This window comes from Aspergillus vadensis (assembly GCF_003184925.1).
Source record: "Aspergillus vadensis CBS 113365 unplaced genomic scaffold BO88scaffold_21, whole genome shotgun sequence".
NCBI classification, from domain to species: Eukaryota; Fungi; Ascomycota; class Eurotiomycetes; order Eurotiales; family Aspergillaceae; genus Aspergillus; species Aspergillus vadensis.
Genome location: NW_020292059.1, coordinates 628,993 through 643,670, shown reverse-complemented (window position 1 = coordinate 643,670; position 14,678 = coordinate 628,993). Strand labels below are relative to the sequence as shown.

Sequence of the window (14,678 nt, the reverse complement as noted above, 5' to 3'; positions counted from 1 at the left end):
CCTGACCCACCTCCATACACTGGAGATATGGGAGGGTGTGCCTGAGTCGGTCCGTGCCGGCCACGGACCTGAATAAGGGGTTCTGTTCATTTATGGAAATGTCACGGATTCTAGGATGGAGTTGCTTTTGCACAGGTTACTACTATTAGGGCTGTAATCAGGATGTTAATGAACAGTATGATCATACCAGAAGTAGACATTGTAATAACCATAAACCAGCTTAACAATAAACAAGCAACAAAAATGCCATTCAACTATACACTATACACCAATCTCCCAACCCATAGCTCACCAACAATCACCACCCTACTCAGAAAGCGGAGGAAACGACCTCACAAAACTATACCCACCCATTAGCATCACCCCCACCCGAAGGGACCCAAAAGAAAGAAAGAAACTTACTGAGCCGGACACTCATACCCCTCGGGATTCTTATTCAAATACAACTGATGATACTCCTCCGCATCCCACCACTGACCCGCAGGCACCACGACCGTCGAAACCGGCTGCTTGAACCACTCCTTGCTGACCTTGTCCGTCACCTCAGTGGCAATCTTCTCCTGCTCGTCGTTATGCGTGAAGATCACACTGCGGTATTGTGTGCCGACGTCCGGACCCTGGCGGTTCAGCGTCGTGGCGTCGTGCATTCTATAGAAGAACTCGAGCAGGGAGCGGTAGCTCACGATGCTAGGGTCGTAGGTCATTTGGAGGGCTTCGGCGTCTATATCATTTCCCCATCCATATATTAGTATCGTGATTAGTGTAGTGGGAGACTTGGGGAGGGGCATGGGGTACGCACGTCCAGTATCACCCGTACAAACTGCCCGGTAAGAAGGCGAGGCACTGTGACCACCGCAATATCCTACTTTCGCTGAGAGGAGGCCCTTGCCGTTGCCGAAGTGTTTGCGGAAGAGGTGTTCCACGCCCCAGAAGCAGCCGGCGGCGACGGTGGCGGTTTGGGGGGTGGATGTGGATGTGGTGGAGGACATGGTGCGTGCGATTGTTGTTGATGTGGCTGTGGTGGGAGTAAGGGATAGGGATGCGAAGTTGGTTGAGATGAATGGGCGGAGTAATGTGCGTGTGAAAGTTGTGGATGTCGCGAAGGCCATGGACTTTTTTCGCGGAGCTCCACCGCGGTGGGTGGTGTTGGGTCCCGCGGGAGGCGGGGATGAGGGGTCGGTTGGAGGTTAGAAGGTCCCGCGTATATGAGTTTTGTGTTTGTGGATGGTTGTGCTTGGGTTAGATGAGATTGATGGAATTGTAGGTGATTTTCGAGGATGATATTAGGAGACTCTAGTAGTTAATTGACTAGTAGATAGTAGGGAACTGACGAAGTGGATTTGTCATGCAGGCGGGCGGTGGCGTCATTCCGTGCATGACATCAGGAAGGCTTCTAGAATTGACTTCTAGAAGTACTAGTAGTGGACACTGGACAGCCTAGTTTAGTGCTTACTGTTATGGGTGGAAGGTATAGGAAAATTCATCCTGCTATGGTACATGTCCCGAAACTAATATATGCCTCTGAATAAGAAATACCATCAACATGAAAAAGAGAAGCGAAAAAAAGTAGTCGAGTTTATGAATCTTTCCAAGTTCATATCAAGCACATCAATCCCGTACACACCAGATGAGCAGGTCTGATCCCAGATCGCGAGGTCTGCTTCACCAGAAATCAAAGCATGTGGTATCCTTCCTGAACACCGTCCGTATTACCTAGACCCCAACAATTAAAACAAAGGGAATTGCGGATCACTTCAGTTACCGCAGGGCGAATCCACCGTTGGAGAAGCTCGCCGGGGGCTTCTCCAGCTTAGGCGTCGCCATCGCACTGAGCCGGATAGCATCTCTGCTGCTCAGGCTGATGTCTCGGGGCCGGATGTCGCCGCCAAAGGTAGTGCGTCGATGCGTGTTCTTCATGATAGGCAGGGTGCGAGGGCCCAACACCCCGGGCTTGCTATCAATTTCTTTCTCGCCTTTGCCCATTCGCCGGGCCTGAGAGGCCGTGAACATGGTATTCATAGTGTTCATTGTGTTGTTCTCAGTCGGAGAGCTTCCATAGGTGGCTGATGTCGGGCTTCGTCGTCGGTGGATGCGCAGGGCGTTGGCAGAGCTGCCCACCTGGAACGATCCTCCAGAAATCCGTCTCATGGCAGAGGTAATTTTGATGGCATCGTCCTTGCTTGCCTTCCAGCTGTTCTTGTCGGATGCCGGGCTGCCCGAGTAGCTGCCACTCGATGTCCGGACCGCAATCCTAGAGGGGCGCTCGACGGACGCCCGGTTCAGGAAGCTGCTGCCCTCGATGTCGCGCAGGGGTGACTTTTCGCTGTCGGACAGGGGAAGGGTTGTTGTTGGTGGGGGTGCTATTGGGGAGCTGCTGTTTTTTTTCGTCAAGAATCCCGCCTTGAATCGGTTGTTCTTTTGCACGTTGAGCGTCGGTTCGGGAACTGCGGACACTGGGGGTGACCCGCCTGAAGAAGGACTGAAGTTGCGACTGGGCACTGGAATTCCGCGAGGAATGGGCGATGTCCGGGGTAGCTGGGGCAGCTGGGGCTCCGGGCTGTTCTCTGGTATAGTGGTAATTTGCGTCTTCTGTGGTGTCTTTTGAAATTCGGTCAATGTGCCCTCGTGCTCGTCGTCCTTCCACCGTACACTTCTCTTCGTCGGTTTCGCGGCGGGTTTCTTTGGTGAAAAACTGACGCTCTTTCTGCCGACATTCAACTTGCGACGTCGGGGAGATCCCTTCTGCGGCGAAGGCGGCGCTGCTGTAGGAGTCAAGACAGGTGCAGCCAAGGGTCGGCCCAAGGGGGCGGCAGTCGCGATGCTCAGCCTCTTCTTTTGCTTGAGGGGACTAGCCTTGACTGGGCTCAATGGCGGCATGGATGGCAGGTTACCGTCTGGCTTCACGATGTTAGAGACTGAGGTGGAACAAGAATTGAGCATCTTTGCTAGCATTTTCTGCCCTTGCTCAATGGCTTCTTCCTCACTGAGTTGCATAAGATTCTCGATCTCAGTAATCAGTTCGAACTGTGCCTGGAGAAGCAATTGCACAGTGGCCGCTTCGCCCGCCTTGTCCTGTTCAGCGACTGCCGCCAAAGCCTCACGCTCATGGTTGGCCCTCAGAAGCTCGGCCTCGCGAGTCATACTGACGAAATCGCCATTGTCGCTGATATCAAAGTCTTGAAGTTGACGAATGGCGTGTTCCACCGCGGACGTCATGCCGCGGTCCCACGCATTCTTCGCCAGTCGCTGGTGATAATGTTGCCTGCTACTCTCCAGTTCGAGAAGGATTCCTTGGGCTGTCTTCCGTACTGCCCTGAGATTGGACAGAGCATCCTCAGCTTCACAACTGGCGCAGATATGGTCGAAAGCGCCGATCCACGCAGAGAGCAATCCAATCCGGCGACTGATCTGCTTCTGCTTGATCATGTGGTTGGTTCTCTCCTGTCGCTCCGATAAAGAATGATCGTACGCATTGCGAATGCGGGACAGCCCTTCACGAATGACTGCATCCTTCTTTTCGGTTTGTTTCTTGAATTTGGCAAAGGCGACCTTCTCGGAATCCTTTTGCTGTGCTTTAAGTTCATTAATCAAGGCCATTTGCTCATCAATCTTCACCAGGAAGTCCTTGACGTGACGGTTGACATTGAATACGTTGCGCGTGACCTTCGTCTGAATGTTCTTTGCCCTGTTGGCATAGCGTAGGGTATTTTGCGTCTCGTCAAAGTGCTGACTGGATGGACTAACACAGACAATCATCACAGTCTTGCAGTTACCACCAAGCGCGAACTTCAGGAGACGGGTCAGTTTGGAGTTTCGATAGGGGACGTGGTTTCGTTTCCGAGGATCGCAGAGTGCATTGATGCAGCTTCCAAGGGCGAGAAGGGACTTGTTGATGTTTGCACCTTCAAACAGTCTCTCTCCCCTGTTCTTGGTGGCGCTGGCACGCTCACTACCCGCAAGGTCGATGATACTAAGAGTCGCCATGGTATGGGGCTCGTTCACATCGGCGTTTCGGTCTTTCTGCGCAATGTTGATCTGAAGGACTGCGTGCGACCGCGATGAGGTAGCGTTTGCCTCGGTCGGGGACATGGTACGGCATTCGTTACCCCTCATGATCATGTCCATAACCTGCTGTACATTCTGCGGGTGATGGCTTGACAATCCTGACACCGACACGGACTTGTTTGAATCCTCTCGGAGCATCAACCCCCCTTTGCTACCCCCAGGCACAAGAAGATCACGGATAGTCTCGTTGTAAATCTCGAGATAGGAAAGCGAAACCTCAGTCGCCTTCTCTCCGGATCGCTCATCTATGCGTTCGAACAATTCCTGCATTGTCAGGAAGATAATACCGGGCTGCTGGGCTGTGCCTGTAATGGTGTGAGTCTTTCCACAACCTGTGGCACCGTATGCAAACACTGTTGCGTTGTAGCCATCGAGAACGCTGTCGAGAAGGTTTCGGGTCGTTGATTCGTAAACCTCTCCTTGAGAGGCATTCTGGTCGAAAATCCGATCGAAGGCGAAGGTCTGATCTTTGACACGTTTTCCGTTGGGGACAACACTCTTGGAGAACTTTTGTACGGGATTGTCCTCCGGAGGGTCGAATACACTATTGAATAACTGATTAGATCGTATCAAGACAGCATGGTATAGGTTAAACTCACAGGCATCGGTCATCAATGACCTTGATGATGGAGCGAAGGCCCTTTTGGTTGAGCTTTGGTGTCGGTGCTCCAGCTAAGGAGCCGTCACCAAGGAAGAGCGGACCATCTTCGCATTTGGAGAGCTGTGCTGCCTCCCGGATGGTAAACGGTCTAACTCGGACCGCAACGGTGATCGATGAAGAGTCGGCCATGGTGTTTCGTAGGTGACAGCAGAGGCGCCACGTCCCTCTAGAGGAGAGCTATCGCGGAAGAGGATTCAACGCGGCGGGCGGCTATCCAGGGACGTTGCGACGCCCTGTATCGTCGGCAAGGCGAATTGATGAGAAACAACGAGCTGTAGAAGATAAGGATTGAGGAGTCAACCGTGAAGAATGTTGACTGTGGACCTGTTTTTCCGTCGGCCCCAGAGATTCCCCTGTTGAGCAACGCTGAGCACTAGTTCCAGCTTCGGCCTGACTGTTGACACCCGCTTGTTTTCCACCGCCTTGTTGCTCCGAGCAACCATCCGCCGTGTTGATAATCCAAGTATGTTGTGGCTACAACGTTATCGCTTAGAACCTTCCTTGGTACGATGACTATTTGTTTCTAGCATACGGCATATAGCTCATAACACCACGCACCATTGTTTCCTGATTGGTCCACAGCTGGTTGCAATGATGGAATAGGCTGAGAATGATTCATTGATCATTACTTTGTTGCTTTTTCCGTGGTACATGTCTATTTTTTGTTTACTATCCAATGCAGAGCTTCGGTAAGACAGACTCGACAGGACGTTATTGGCTGTAGTGTGTCCCGCATTTCCATTCTGTCTGTTGTACCTCCACTGGATTGAGCTATGACTCGTCGGACATCCCTAGATTGCTGCCAATTCGGAGAGATGTATTGAAGTGGATTCAAATACTGATAGCCTCACGTGCATGCGAACCATCAGTGCCAAAACTACCATTATTTTTAGTACTACAAGAGCTCCGTTTGCTTTTGGGAGTCCTGCCTAGTATATATAGACTCTATTCCATGAAATTCTTGACTGCCACATCATTGTATTCTGCCCAAGTATTGTCACTAAAAGAAACGTAAACGCCGCCGATATGAGCCCCGTATCAACCATGCGCCAACCCATGAAAGTGTTTCTGAACACCATCTAAAGAAGCATTTTTACAAGGATGAGCTCAGTTAACCTCCTCCTCTTCATCATCAAAGCTCGGAACAATCACATCCCAACCAGGATCATCCAGCTCCAGGTCAATCACGTCCTCACCCTTCTCCGAGTCCTCTCTAGGCTTCCGGAATCTGAAAGCAATAGGCTGCCCATTCTTTATCTCAGCCGCTTGCAGCGTGAGAGCGCCAGAACCTTTCTTCGCAGCTCCACGTTTAGGAGCATTGTCATCATCGAACGCAGGCACCTCGGCCTCCAGTCTTGTCCAGCCCTTCTCTAGATCATTCTTATCCACCGCAACGCCGAACTCAATCTGAGATGGATCTTCTGGAACCGAGTCACCGTTGATTTCGCGAATCTCGCGGGACTTGAGGGCCTTGAGAAGCGCTTCTTTCGTAGTGGCGATCGACTCCGATGGCGGGAGCATCAGAAGCACGGTGGTCTTGTGCTTCTTGAAGAGCAGAGTCCAGCTTAGGGGGTCGGGTTGAGACTATAGACATAAATTAGGTTAGCACATCAGCATGTCCTTTAATATAGAAAGTAGATAATGTAGTACCATGATGCAGACTGGTCAAGTATGGAAGTTATGATCAGTGAGCTGATCTTCAGCGGGACCTCGGAGCTTTTCGACAAGGCGGCGGGCGGAAGTCGGAGAACCAAGCGCTCAGGTGCTTCCCGTTTTCCAGCTGCCCGTGATTTTATGTCCCCGGGGAAAGCTGACACCACCACAACCAGCCACCGACCTCCTCCGCCAACATACGCATTACCCAAGCCATAAACGATCCTAATTCGCTCTTACCAACAGCAATCGCAAGCAGTCATTCACCATGGTGGAGAACAGCTGGGACAGATTAAAGGGACACGAGGACAGCCTCCTATGGAAGATCTGGCACTGGGACAGATTCTTCGAAGCAGATGCGCCACCCAGACTCGGGATCAAGCTCAGAAAGCGTATTCAATACATGTCCACATCCGCCTTTTCCGCCGGTTTGGGTATCGGATACATGCACGGCAGCAAGACCGCAGCCTACCGGTTTCGAGCTGAGAATGCCCATCGCTTTCCCGACGCGGCGCGGGGGTGGTACCAGTACCATAAGTCGAAGAATTATCAGGCTTTCTTGCAGGGATCTACTCAGGGCTTGAAGATGGGGCTAAAACTGGGTACTGGTGCTCTGTGTTTCTGCTTGTTGGAGGAGGTGGTGGATTACGCCCGGCATGATCAGAGGGATTTTCTGTCGACGGTTACAGCGGGTTTGTCGATGTCGGGAATTTACAGTGTGTTAGGTGGGTTATTCTCTCTGTTTGCTATTCCCTGGGCTCTGAATTTGGGCTAATGTTGTGCCATTGTTGTTGGGTTTTAGCGCGACAAGATATCTATACAGCTGCTCGTTCGGCCAAGACTGGTCTGAAGTTGAGCTTGGCTTATGGCATTGTGCAGGACGTGCTTGAGACTTGGCAAGGAACTCGTCCTGCCTATGTTGATATCGTTCTGGGAAGTCGTCGGTCGAGGACGGAGTGAGAGCTGCGCAATCTGCGTAAGCACTTTTCGCTGGATGTCTACATGCCTCTCGGCTTTGTGTCCGGTCATCTTTCTCTGGCAGGCGCAACACAGAAATCCCGCGAGCTCTTTACAGGTGAGTCTCTGATCTAATCCTGAAGCACCAAGGCATATACTAACGGCAGAGATCTAGGGTTGCGGAAATAGTTGCACACGCCTGCCTCACTATCCTTAGAAATCTCCACTCTACGAACAGAGGTCTTCCGAACTCCCGCGCGCGACCAGCGCTGTCCGAATGAAGCAATTCACACACCCCGGACCGACCGGCCGGCCAGACAGTCAATGGCGTCCTTATACCCGGGCTGTCCAAGAACACCAGGATGCGCCGTTTGTAGGCACAACAACAACGCGCTAAATACGACTGGAAAGGCGTTATCCGGGCACATATAGGAGTTATCTATGAAGGGCAGGTAACGAAGCGCGCTTTGACAATTTTCTTGTGATGGAGTTGAGGATTGTTGATACCAAAATAATATTAGACATGTCAAGTCACGTTCCTTTCCCTGGGATTGGGACGATATTACTGGAACCATCCGAAAGCAGTACTCATCCGCGTGTCCCCATCACCTGACCAGCCGGGTTGATTAAGAACAGATGATGTGCAGCGGCAACTGCCTGCTGTCTGATCTCGTGCGCGCACGGATCCTGACCACCCGGTGATTATTGGCTCTGGTAGGCTGTAGACGTGGGAACCATAGCCTGGCAACTGGCAAGTGCCGAGAAGGCTTGAAGCCTAAAATAGGGACCGTACTCGTCTAGAAACTCGAACTCGAACTGGGATGCATGGTTCCCCATGCAGGTGGGAGACGATCGGATCCATGATCGATCCTTATACTTTGTAACTTCGATCGACCCTTACTCACACATATGTGTTATGTAGCATAGGGACATACCTTGCGGATTTCTACATAGTATCAGTCTGGAAGCGATCTTCATTCTTGCTCGAGCCATGTAATTTACGAGCTCACACTGTTTTTTGGTGGGTGTGAGAATGAATCCTGCGCTAGACTAGACTTCTGACTTGGACCCACCGACAGCAGGAACGTACTTTGCTTCCTTTTGAGGTGCTGAATTTTGAGATAATAATATCAGTGATATAGCGTCACCTGTCACTCACTGCCTGACCAAATAACCCACTCCGCTCAGCATTATAGGTAGTAGATAGTAGCTACTAGACAACTTCCATCTAGCTATTCATTCGACCAATAGAGGGAAAAGCCAGAAAGCACTGGCCGTCCATTCCTCCAGTCGGTGTCGATGTTACAGACCGGTGTTTCCGTTTCGGAGGATGGCTCCCCACTCAGCAGAATTGACCACATTCCCGCCAGTTTGACATATGGAGCATCACAGCTGTCTCGAGGATTCCAGTGCGAAGATGATAGATTAGAACATCACTGTGGAATATCACACCACTTGATGCATGTCTAGAGTTTAAAGAATAAAGTAGTGAAAACAGTACTGACAGGAAGCAGATCGGAGTCAATCCTAACAAGAGAGAGAAAGAGAGATCGAATCGTCATTGACTTTGGGGAGGCAATCAGAGGAGCTTCCGGACCGGCGGTGGAGCAACAAGCGCGTTATTTGACGTTTGGTGATCCCCGCTTCGCAAAGAAGTTGCAGCAGCACGACCTTTTAGAATTAGACCTTCTCTTTTTCTCTGGTCCGCCGGCTAGACTGAACCACTGTTGACCACTCCGAGTTAGTTGGTTTATACCTACTAACTAACTAACTAGCTAGCTTAGCTCCCACCCAGAAAGTCTTCCCCCCCCCCATCATGCTCTCCCGCCCGTCTCCAGAATTATTATTATTATTATTCAGTTTATTGTTGTTGTTGCTCTGCAGGATTCCCGCTCTTTTGCCCGTCCCTCTCTGGCACACTGTGTGCCTGTCGCATAGAGCCAACTAGAACACCGAGTAGTAGCGAGCTGGTTCTTTTCCTTCCTCATCTCGTCTTCTTTTTCTCCCAGCTCAGCTCAGCTCAGCTCAGCTTAGCTTCTCCTTCTTGATTAAGCTGCTTGCTTTCTAATCATCCAACATCGTCATCATCACCTTCATCACCACCACTACTACTACTAGTAACTGCTACTACCACCGCCTTCCTTCCTCGCCCATCTGCCCTCCCCCGCACTGTCTCCGTTCCATCCATCCATCGTCAGCCATGATGCCTTTTTGAGAGCTCCTCTCCCCGTGATCTCATTCTCGTCGACGTCATCGCCTCCATTGGTCGCTTCGATACCGGCCAACAAACTACATGCTCCCTTCTCGAATTTCTTCTCCAATTCCGTTTCGTCCTTGATTGCCATCCCTGAACACACCCTCATCACCCGCCCATCATGCGGCGCCATGGCAGAGCTAGTGGTGGAACAAAAGCTGTTCACCCCATCTCCGACACCGCGTCGCTATTACATTCGTTCGATTCCATCACCAATCCGAACCGCCCCGTACGGCCGTCGCCCTTGACCTCCTCGAATATTCAAGCTCTCCCACTGGACCTCGTTGACCGCTTACGCTCCTTTCCCTTGTTCCAATCCACGCCCGAATCCTTCCTGGTCGATGTCGGCCAACATCTGCGTCCACAACTCCATGCGCCCAATGACTACATTCTGACGGAGGGAGATGAGGCCAAGGCCATCTACTGGCTGGTTCGGGGTGCTGTCTCCGTGACCTCGCGCGATGGCGAGAGTATATATGCGGAGCTGGAACCGGGGGCCTTTTTTGGTGAAATCGGTGTACTAATGGATCGCCCGCGGACAGCTACCATCATCGCCCGCACTCGATGCTTACTGGTCGTTTTAACCAAGGAGGACTTCCGGAAAATTCTCCCTCGGTTCCCCGACGTAGAACGAGCAATTCGGGACGAGGCCCAGGAGCGACTGATGATCTTGGAGAAGAAGAAGAAGGAGACCTCGGTACCGTCAGTTGATCTTGTGAGTCCGATTAGGAGAGGTTCAAAGAGATTGCGGGACACATATTCCGGTGACCTGAACCTCGCAGATCAGGACGGCAGAAGCTTGAAGTCCGTCAATAAAAAGCGAAAGTCCCCGAGTCCTGGATTGGCTGATGGATCCTCCAGTGCGCTGGCGAACGGACTGGTCAATGTCCGTTTACTACTTAAGGAGCTGCCCCTCTTCTCCGGTCTGCCGCCAGATATCCTCCATTTCCTGGGCCTGAATGCGCAACCGCGCTCCTACCCGCCATTCACCGATATCATCAAGCAGGACTCCCAAGGTCGGGAGATCTATTTCATCGTCCGCGGAGAGGTCGAGGTTTTGTCGGAGAAAACACCAAACCATCATGCGCAATCCTTGCCCAATAAGATCGAGCACCCTAGCTTCGAAGTCAAAGCCCGGCTGAAACAGGGACAATACTTTGGTGAAGTTGTGAGCCTCTCCTTAGCACCACGCCGGACCGCCACCGTGCGATCCATCAGTGCGGTGGAATGTTTGATGATCAGCGGTGAGGTACTAGTAGAATTCTGGGAAAGGTGTCCTCCAAAAGTTCGCGAACAGGTGGAAAGGACCGCCAAGGAGCGGCTTCAAGCAGCGTCCGATGGCGACGTTGTGATGTCAGAAGCGGGAGCTGACGAGCAACCTCTGAGTGTCGATGATAACTTCAAGATGAGGGCGGGCCGCAGACAATCCATGCCGCTTCTTACCCTAACAGAGACTGAGTTAGACAGCACCCCGACAGCCAATGGTCTAGATGAACCAAGTGTGCTGCGGCCTTCCGATCCGGATCCTTTCCTCAGCGTTGGCCTAGACAAAGTCCGGCTGCGAAGCCGGCGCAGCTCCGTGGCGCCATTGACGCCGGAGGAGGTTTCCGGGGAGCAACAGAGATCTTCACCCTCATCGGAGCCTAGATCTACTAGCTCGTCCTTTCTCACGCTTCCCGGGGCCGGTGAGTTCTCGACACCTTCGGAGACGGTCCGTGAGCCACGTCGGGACAACCACGGCTATCTCCCGGATCCCGTCCTTTTGGTTATTTTCCAGTATCTCGAGCTTCATGATCTCCTTCGCCTCAGGGCGGTCTCTATGCACTGGTCAGAGATTCTCAGCAAGTCAACGGAGCTGCTCCATCACCTGGACCTGAGTACTTATAACCGGTGCGTCACGGATGACGTACTGGTCAAGATTATTTGCCCCTTTGTGGGTAGCAGACCGCGATATGTGGACATAAGTAATTGCTTCCACATAACAGACGAAGGGTTTAGCAAACTTGTTGCGACGTGTGGATCTAACGTTGTCACCTGGAAGATGAAGAGCGTTTGGGATGTCACCGCATCGTCCATTCTTGACATGGCGAGCAAGGCGAACAACTTACAGGAGGTTGATTTGAGCAATTGTCGAAAAGTCGGGGATACGCTGCTCGCTCGGATTGTAGGCTGGGTCTCTCCTGGCCAGCACAAGCCACACGAGGAGTCAAAATCAGGGAAGGCGTCTATGAAGCCGACCCGACAGACGGCCGCCGGGACGGTGTACGGCTGCCCCGAACTCAAGAAACTAACCTTATCCTACTGCAAGCATGTTACGGACCGGTCAATGCACCACATCGCATCGCATGCTGCTTCCAGGATTGAGGAGATGGACCTTACTCGTTGCACAACCATTACCGACCAGGGCTTCCAATTTTGGGGAAATGCTCGATTCACCAATCTCCGCAGACTCTGCTTGGCGGACTGCACGTATTTGACTGACAATGCTATCGTGCATCTTACAAATGCAGCAAAGCAGCTGCGGGAGCTAGACTTGGTAAGCTGATCCACCATGCGTAACTGGTGACAAACTAACGATTTTCAGTCATTCTGTTGTGCTCTGTCCGACACGGCTACAGAAGTACTCGCTCTGCAATGTTCGCAACTGACCTACCTCAACATGTCTTTCTGTGGCTCTGCCATATCAGACCCATCTCTGCGCTGCATTGGCCTACATCTGTTGAATCTTAAACGTCTGTCCGTCCGGGGCTGTGTCCGGGTCACCGGTGCCGGCGTTGAAGCAGTTGCAGACGGCTGCAACCAATTGACATCCTTTGATGTCAGTCAGTGCAAGAACCTCCTCCCGTGGATCGAAGGCGACGGACCGCGCAAATACGGGAAGAAGATATCGTTTGAGACCGTCGCGCAAAACGGAAGAGTCTTTCGCTGATAGCTCGGCTCTGCATCGTTAACCATTACCTCACCTGCAAACACCTATACTTTCACCATCCAAACCCTTCCACCCCGATTTTGACCTTACCACACTCACACTCACTCTCTTACCTATTCCACCCCCTTCTACCCTCTGCCACTTTATTTCCTTCCAACTTTCGTTTAGACTTGCCCTGGTATTGGATCCCCCACCGGAGTTGTGTGTTTTCCTCTGTTCCAGGACTCACGACTGATGACCGTCATGGGTCTCGCTGCATTGCACTGATATCTGGAGCGCATTTACCCCTCGGGCTGGTTGCTGGCTTCTTAGATTTAATTTCTTTCTTGGTTGGGATGGTTTTTTCTTTCACCTTGTTTATGGATGCTTTCCAGGTTATAACGGACTCGGGCATGGGAGGAGTTGGGCTCTGAATCACACACTCACAAACAGAGCATAGGATGTACGAGGACACGGGGTCGTTTTCAAATAATACTCATCTTGCATGTTGGAGCTTATATAGTGTATAACTGAATTTAACTGCTGGGGTTGATGCAGGGATTGCCCCTTTGAGGGAAGCAACACATTTATTCCTCTACTTGATCTTATGCTTTATCCTGCCAGCGCAGTCGTTTCGTGAACAAAAGTGGGCTTCTCGTTAAACCCCGACTTCAACGATATATTGAATGAGTTTCTCGCACTGGGATAGGACTGGCTGCTGCTGCTGTTGCTGGGAAAATAGGGAGTTTGTCTGTATGTGTAGTATGTGGCTACTCGACTATCAGCTGGATGAGAATCTGGGGTTGATGATAATTCCCCGGCCACTCTCCGCATGGTACTAACTAGTGTGCGCTATTGTAGGTAGTCTAATGGTTAGTGTCGGTAGGTGCTCTGCTAACTCAATCAAGGAATAAGTTCACTACCAGAAACCCCTAAGACATTAGCTTCCTCTATAGTACTATTATCACACTTAAATGATCTGGGGACGGTTCAACATATAGTAGTACTGAGATGAAGCATAGTAGGTAAACCTCAGAACAACTATCTACTCACGATTCATCTTCTTTCCGTGAACCAAATCTCCCTTTCCCACAGACTACCACACGCAATCAGAGACACCTAAAGAACCCACAATCAAATACCACCAGACCTCTTCAAGATAATCCTCTTCAACGAGGGGGGAAGGGAGGGGGAGGCACTATACCAATCCCACGGGACACAAAGATCCAAACATCCAAGCTACTTCATGTTCCACAAACAAGAACAATCAAACCGAATCCCCCTCCATGATCTCACCCATGATTCCACCCATCTAGCTAAGCGAGATCCCCATCAGATGTCAAAAACACAATACCCTACTACCACAGTAATAATAATAATAATCAGCGATATAGCCTGCATAGCAACCAATAACTGCAACCTTGCAATAGACATACAGAAGGTTTCTGCACCTTTTTTCTTGGCTTATTCTTATCTGGTAAATCCCGGTGTTTGAGTGGGGTCTCATGCGGGATTGAAACTACGAAGTAATGATAACGGTAGGTTCCTAACATCTTCCCCCGTACTATATGGATATTCCCATTGATGAACTGAAGTTGATGATAATAGTCATGACGTGTCTGGTGTGAGTCATTCTTGGCTTTGGGCTTTTACGAATGTCTCGTCTCGTTTCGTTGAGGGGATACTTGCTGGGTCAGGCATGGCTGGATGGAGGGTGTGGATATCTTGGTCTATGATGATGATGATGATGTTGGGAGTTTCTCTTCGAGGATCGGAGGAAGCTGTTTGGCTTTGTATACTGGTCTTACTTGGACAGGGTTTGGACTGTCATGTTGGGGTTAGGGCAATATTCAGCCAATCGACCACTACAGTTCGAGTCTTTACATATGGGATAGCTAGGCGAAGGGAGATATTTTGGTGTGTAATGAAGTATTTTGGGTAGCTTCTTGAGAGATAGTACTCTGTGGTTTGAGAGAAATTTGTAGGAGATACTACCATAGGGCTTGTGTATGGATTTCGTTGTATTCAGTCAGCTTTTCATATGGGTATGTGTCTCGAGTATTCGTAGGAGTAGATTCGATCTTATTCGTAGCGCATATCTGTGGTCATTTGAGCGTTGGAAGACATATTCTGTTTACTTCAATATATATAGATAGAAATTTGTCTGGATTTAGGGCCTT

The 14,678-nt window shown here is 50.8% G+C and overlaps 5 protein-coding genes across 5 annotated transcripts; 2 read left to right on the top strand and 3 right to left on the bottom strand.

Moving 5' to 3' along the window:
- Window positions 1-281: 281 nt before the first annotated feature.
- BO88DRAFT_406945 (peptide-methionine-S-sulfoxide reductase) lies at window positions 282-1,310 on the bottom strand. Its single transcript, XM_025707289.1, has 3 exons — window positions 800-1,310; window positions 403-721; window positions 282-340 (listed from the first exon to the last, which is right to left on the bottom strand). The coding sequence occupies exons 1-3, from the start codon at window positions 987-989 to the stop codon at window positions 307-309; spliced, it is 543 nt and encodes a 180-aa protein (XP_025560269.1). The 5' UTR covers window positions 990-1,310; the 3' UTR covers window positions 282-306.
- Window positions 1,311-1,481: 171 nt separating this feature from the next.
- On the bottom strand, window positions 1,482-5,110 carry BO88DRAFT_445666 (kinesin family protein). The gene is made up of 2 exons (XM_025710230.1): window positions 4,665-5,110; window positions 1,482-4,609 (listed from the first exon to the last, which is right to left on the bottom strand). Exons 1-2 carry the CDS (start codon window positions 4,853-4,855, stop codon window positions 1,759-1,761), a joined length of 3,042 nt encoding a protein of 1,013 aa, XP_025560268.1. The 5' UTR covers window positions 4,856-5,110; the 3' UTR covers window positions 1,482-1,758.
- Window positions 5,111-5,681: 571 nt separating this feature from the next.
- BO88DRAFT_393529 (uncharacterized protein) lies at window positions 5,682-6,465 on the bottom strand. Its single transcript, XM_025705110.1, has 2 exons — window positions 6,377-6,465; window positions 5,682-6,310 (listed from the first exon to the last, which is right to left on the bottom strand). The coding sequence occupies exons 1-2, from the start codon at window positions 6,377-6,379 to the stop codon at window positions 5,834-5,836; spliced, it is 480 nt and encodes a 159-aa protein (XP_025560267.1). The 5' UTR covers window positions 6,380-6,465; the 3' UTR covers window positions 5,682-5,833.
- Window positions 6,466-6,647: 182 nt separating this feature from the next.
- On the top strand, window positions 6,648-7,339 carry BO88DRAFT_427963 (uncharacterized protein; the record flags this gene model as incomplete). Its single annotated transcript, XM_025709048.1, has 2 exons — window positions 6,648-7,104; window positions 7,182-7,339. 2 exons carry the CDS (start codon window positions 6,648-6,650, stop codon window positions 7,337-7,339), a joined length of 615 nt encoding a protein of 204 aa, XP_025560266.1.
- A 2,372-nt stretch (window positions 7,340-9,711) lies between these two features.
- BO88DRAFT_417738 (cyclic nucleotide-binding domain protein) lies at window positions 9,712-12,519 on the top strand (the record flags this gene model as incomplete). Its single annotated transcript, XM_025708315.1, has 2 exons — window positions 9,712-12,126; window positions 12,175-12,519. The coding sequence occupies 2 exons, from the start codon at window positions 9,712-9,714 to the stop codon at window positions 12,517-12,519; spliced, it is 2,760 nt and encodes a 919-aa protein (XP_025560265.1).
- Between the last annotated feature and the right edge of the window lie 2,159 nt (window positions 12,520-14,678).

Excerpts from the sequence above, each read along its gene's own strand:
- BO88DRAFT_406945 (XM_025707289.1), bottom strand. The coding sequence starts at position 989 with ATGTCCTCCACCACATCCACATCCACCCCCCAAACCGCCACCGTCGCC. Across the intron at positions 722-799 it reads TTGTACGGGTGATACTGGAC|ACGCCGAAGCCCTCCAAATG; the intron begins GTGCGTACCCCA and ends GAAATGATATAG. Across the intron at positions 341-402 it reads GGGTATGAGTGTCCGGCTCA|TTTTGTGAGGTCGTTTCCTC; the intron begins GTAAGTTTCTTT and ends GGGTGGGTATAG.
- BO88DRAFT_445666 (XM_025710230.1), bottom strand. The coding sequence starts at position 4,855 with ATGGCCGACTCTTCATCGATCACCGTTGCGGTCCGAGTTAGACCGTTT. Across the intron at positions 4,610-4,664 it reads GTCATTGATGACCGATGCCT|TGTATTCGACCCTCCGGAGG; the intron begins GTGAGTTTAACC and ends GTTATTCAATAG.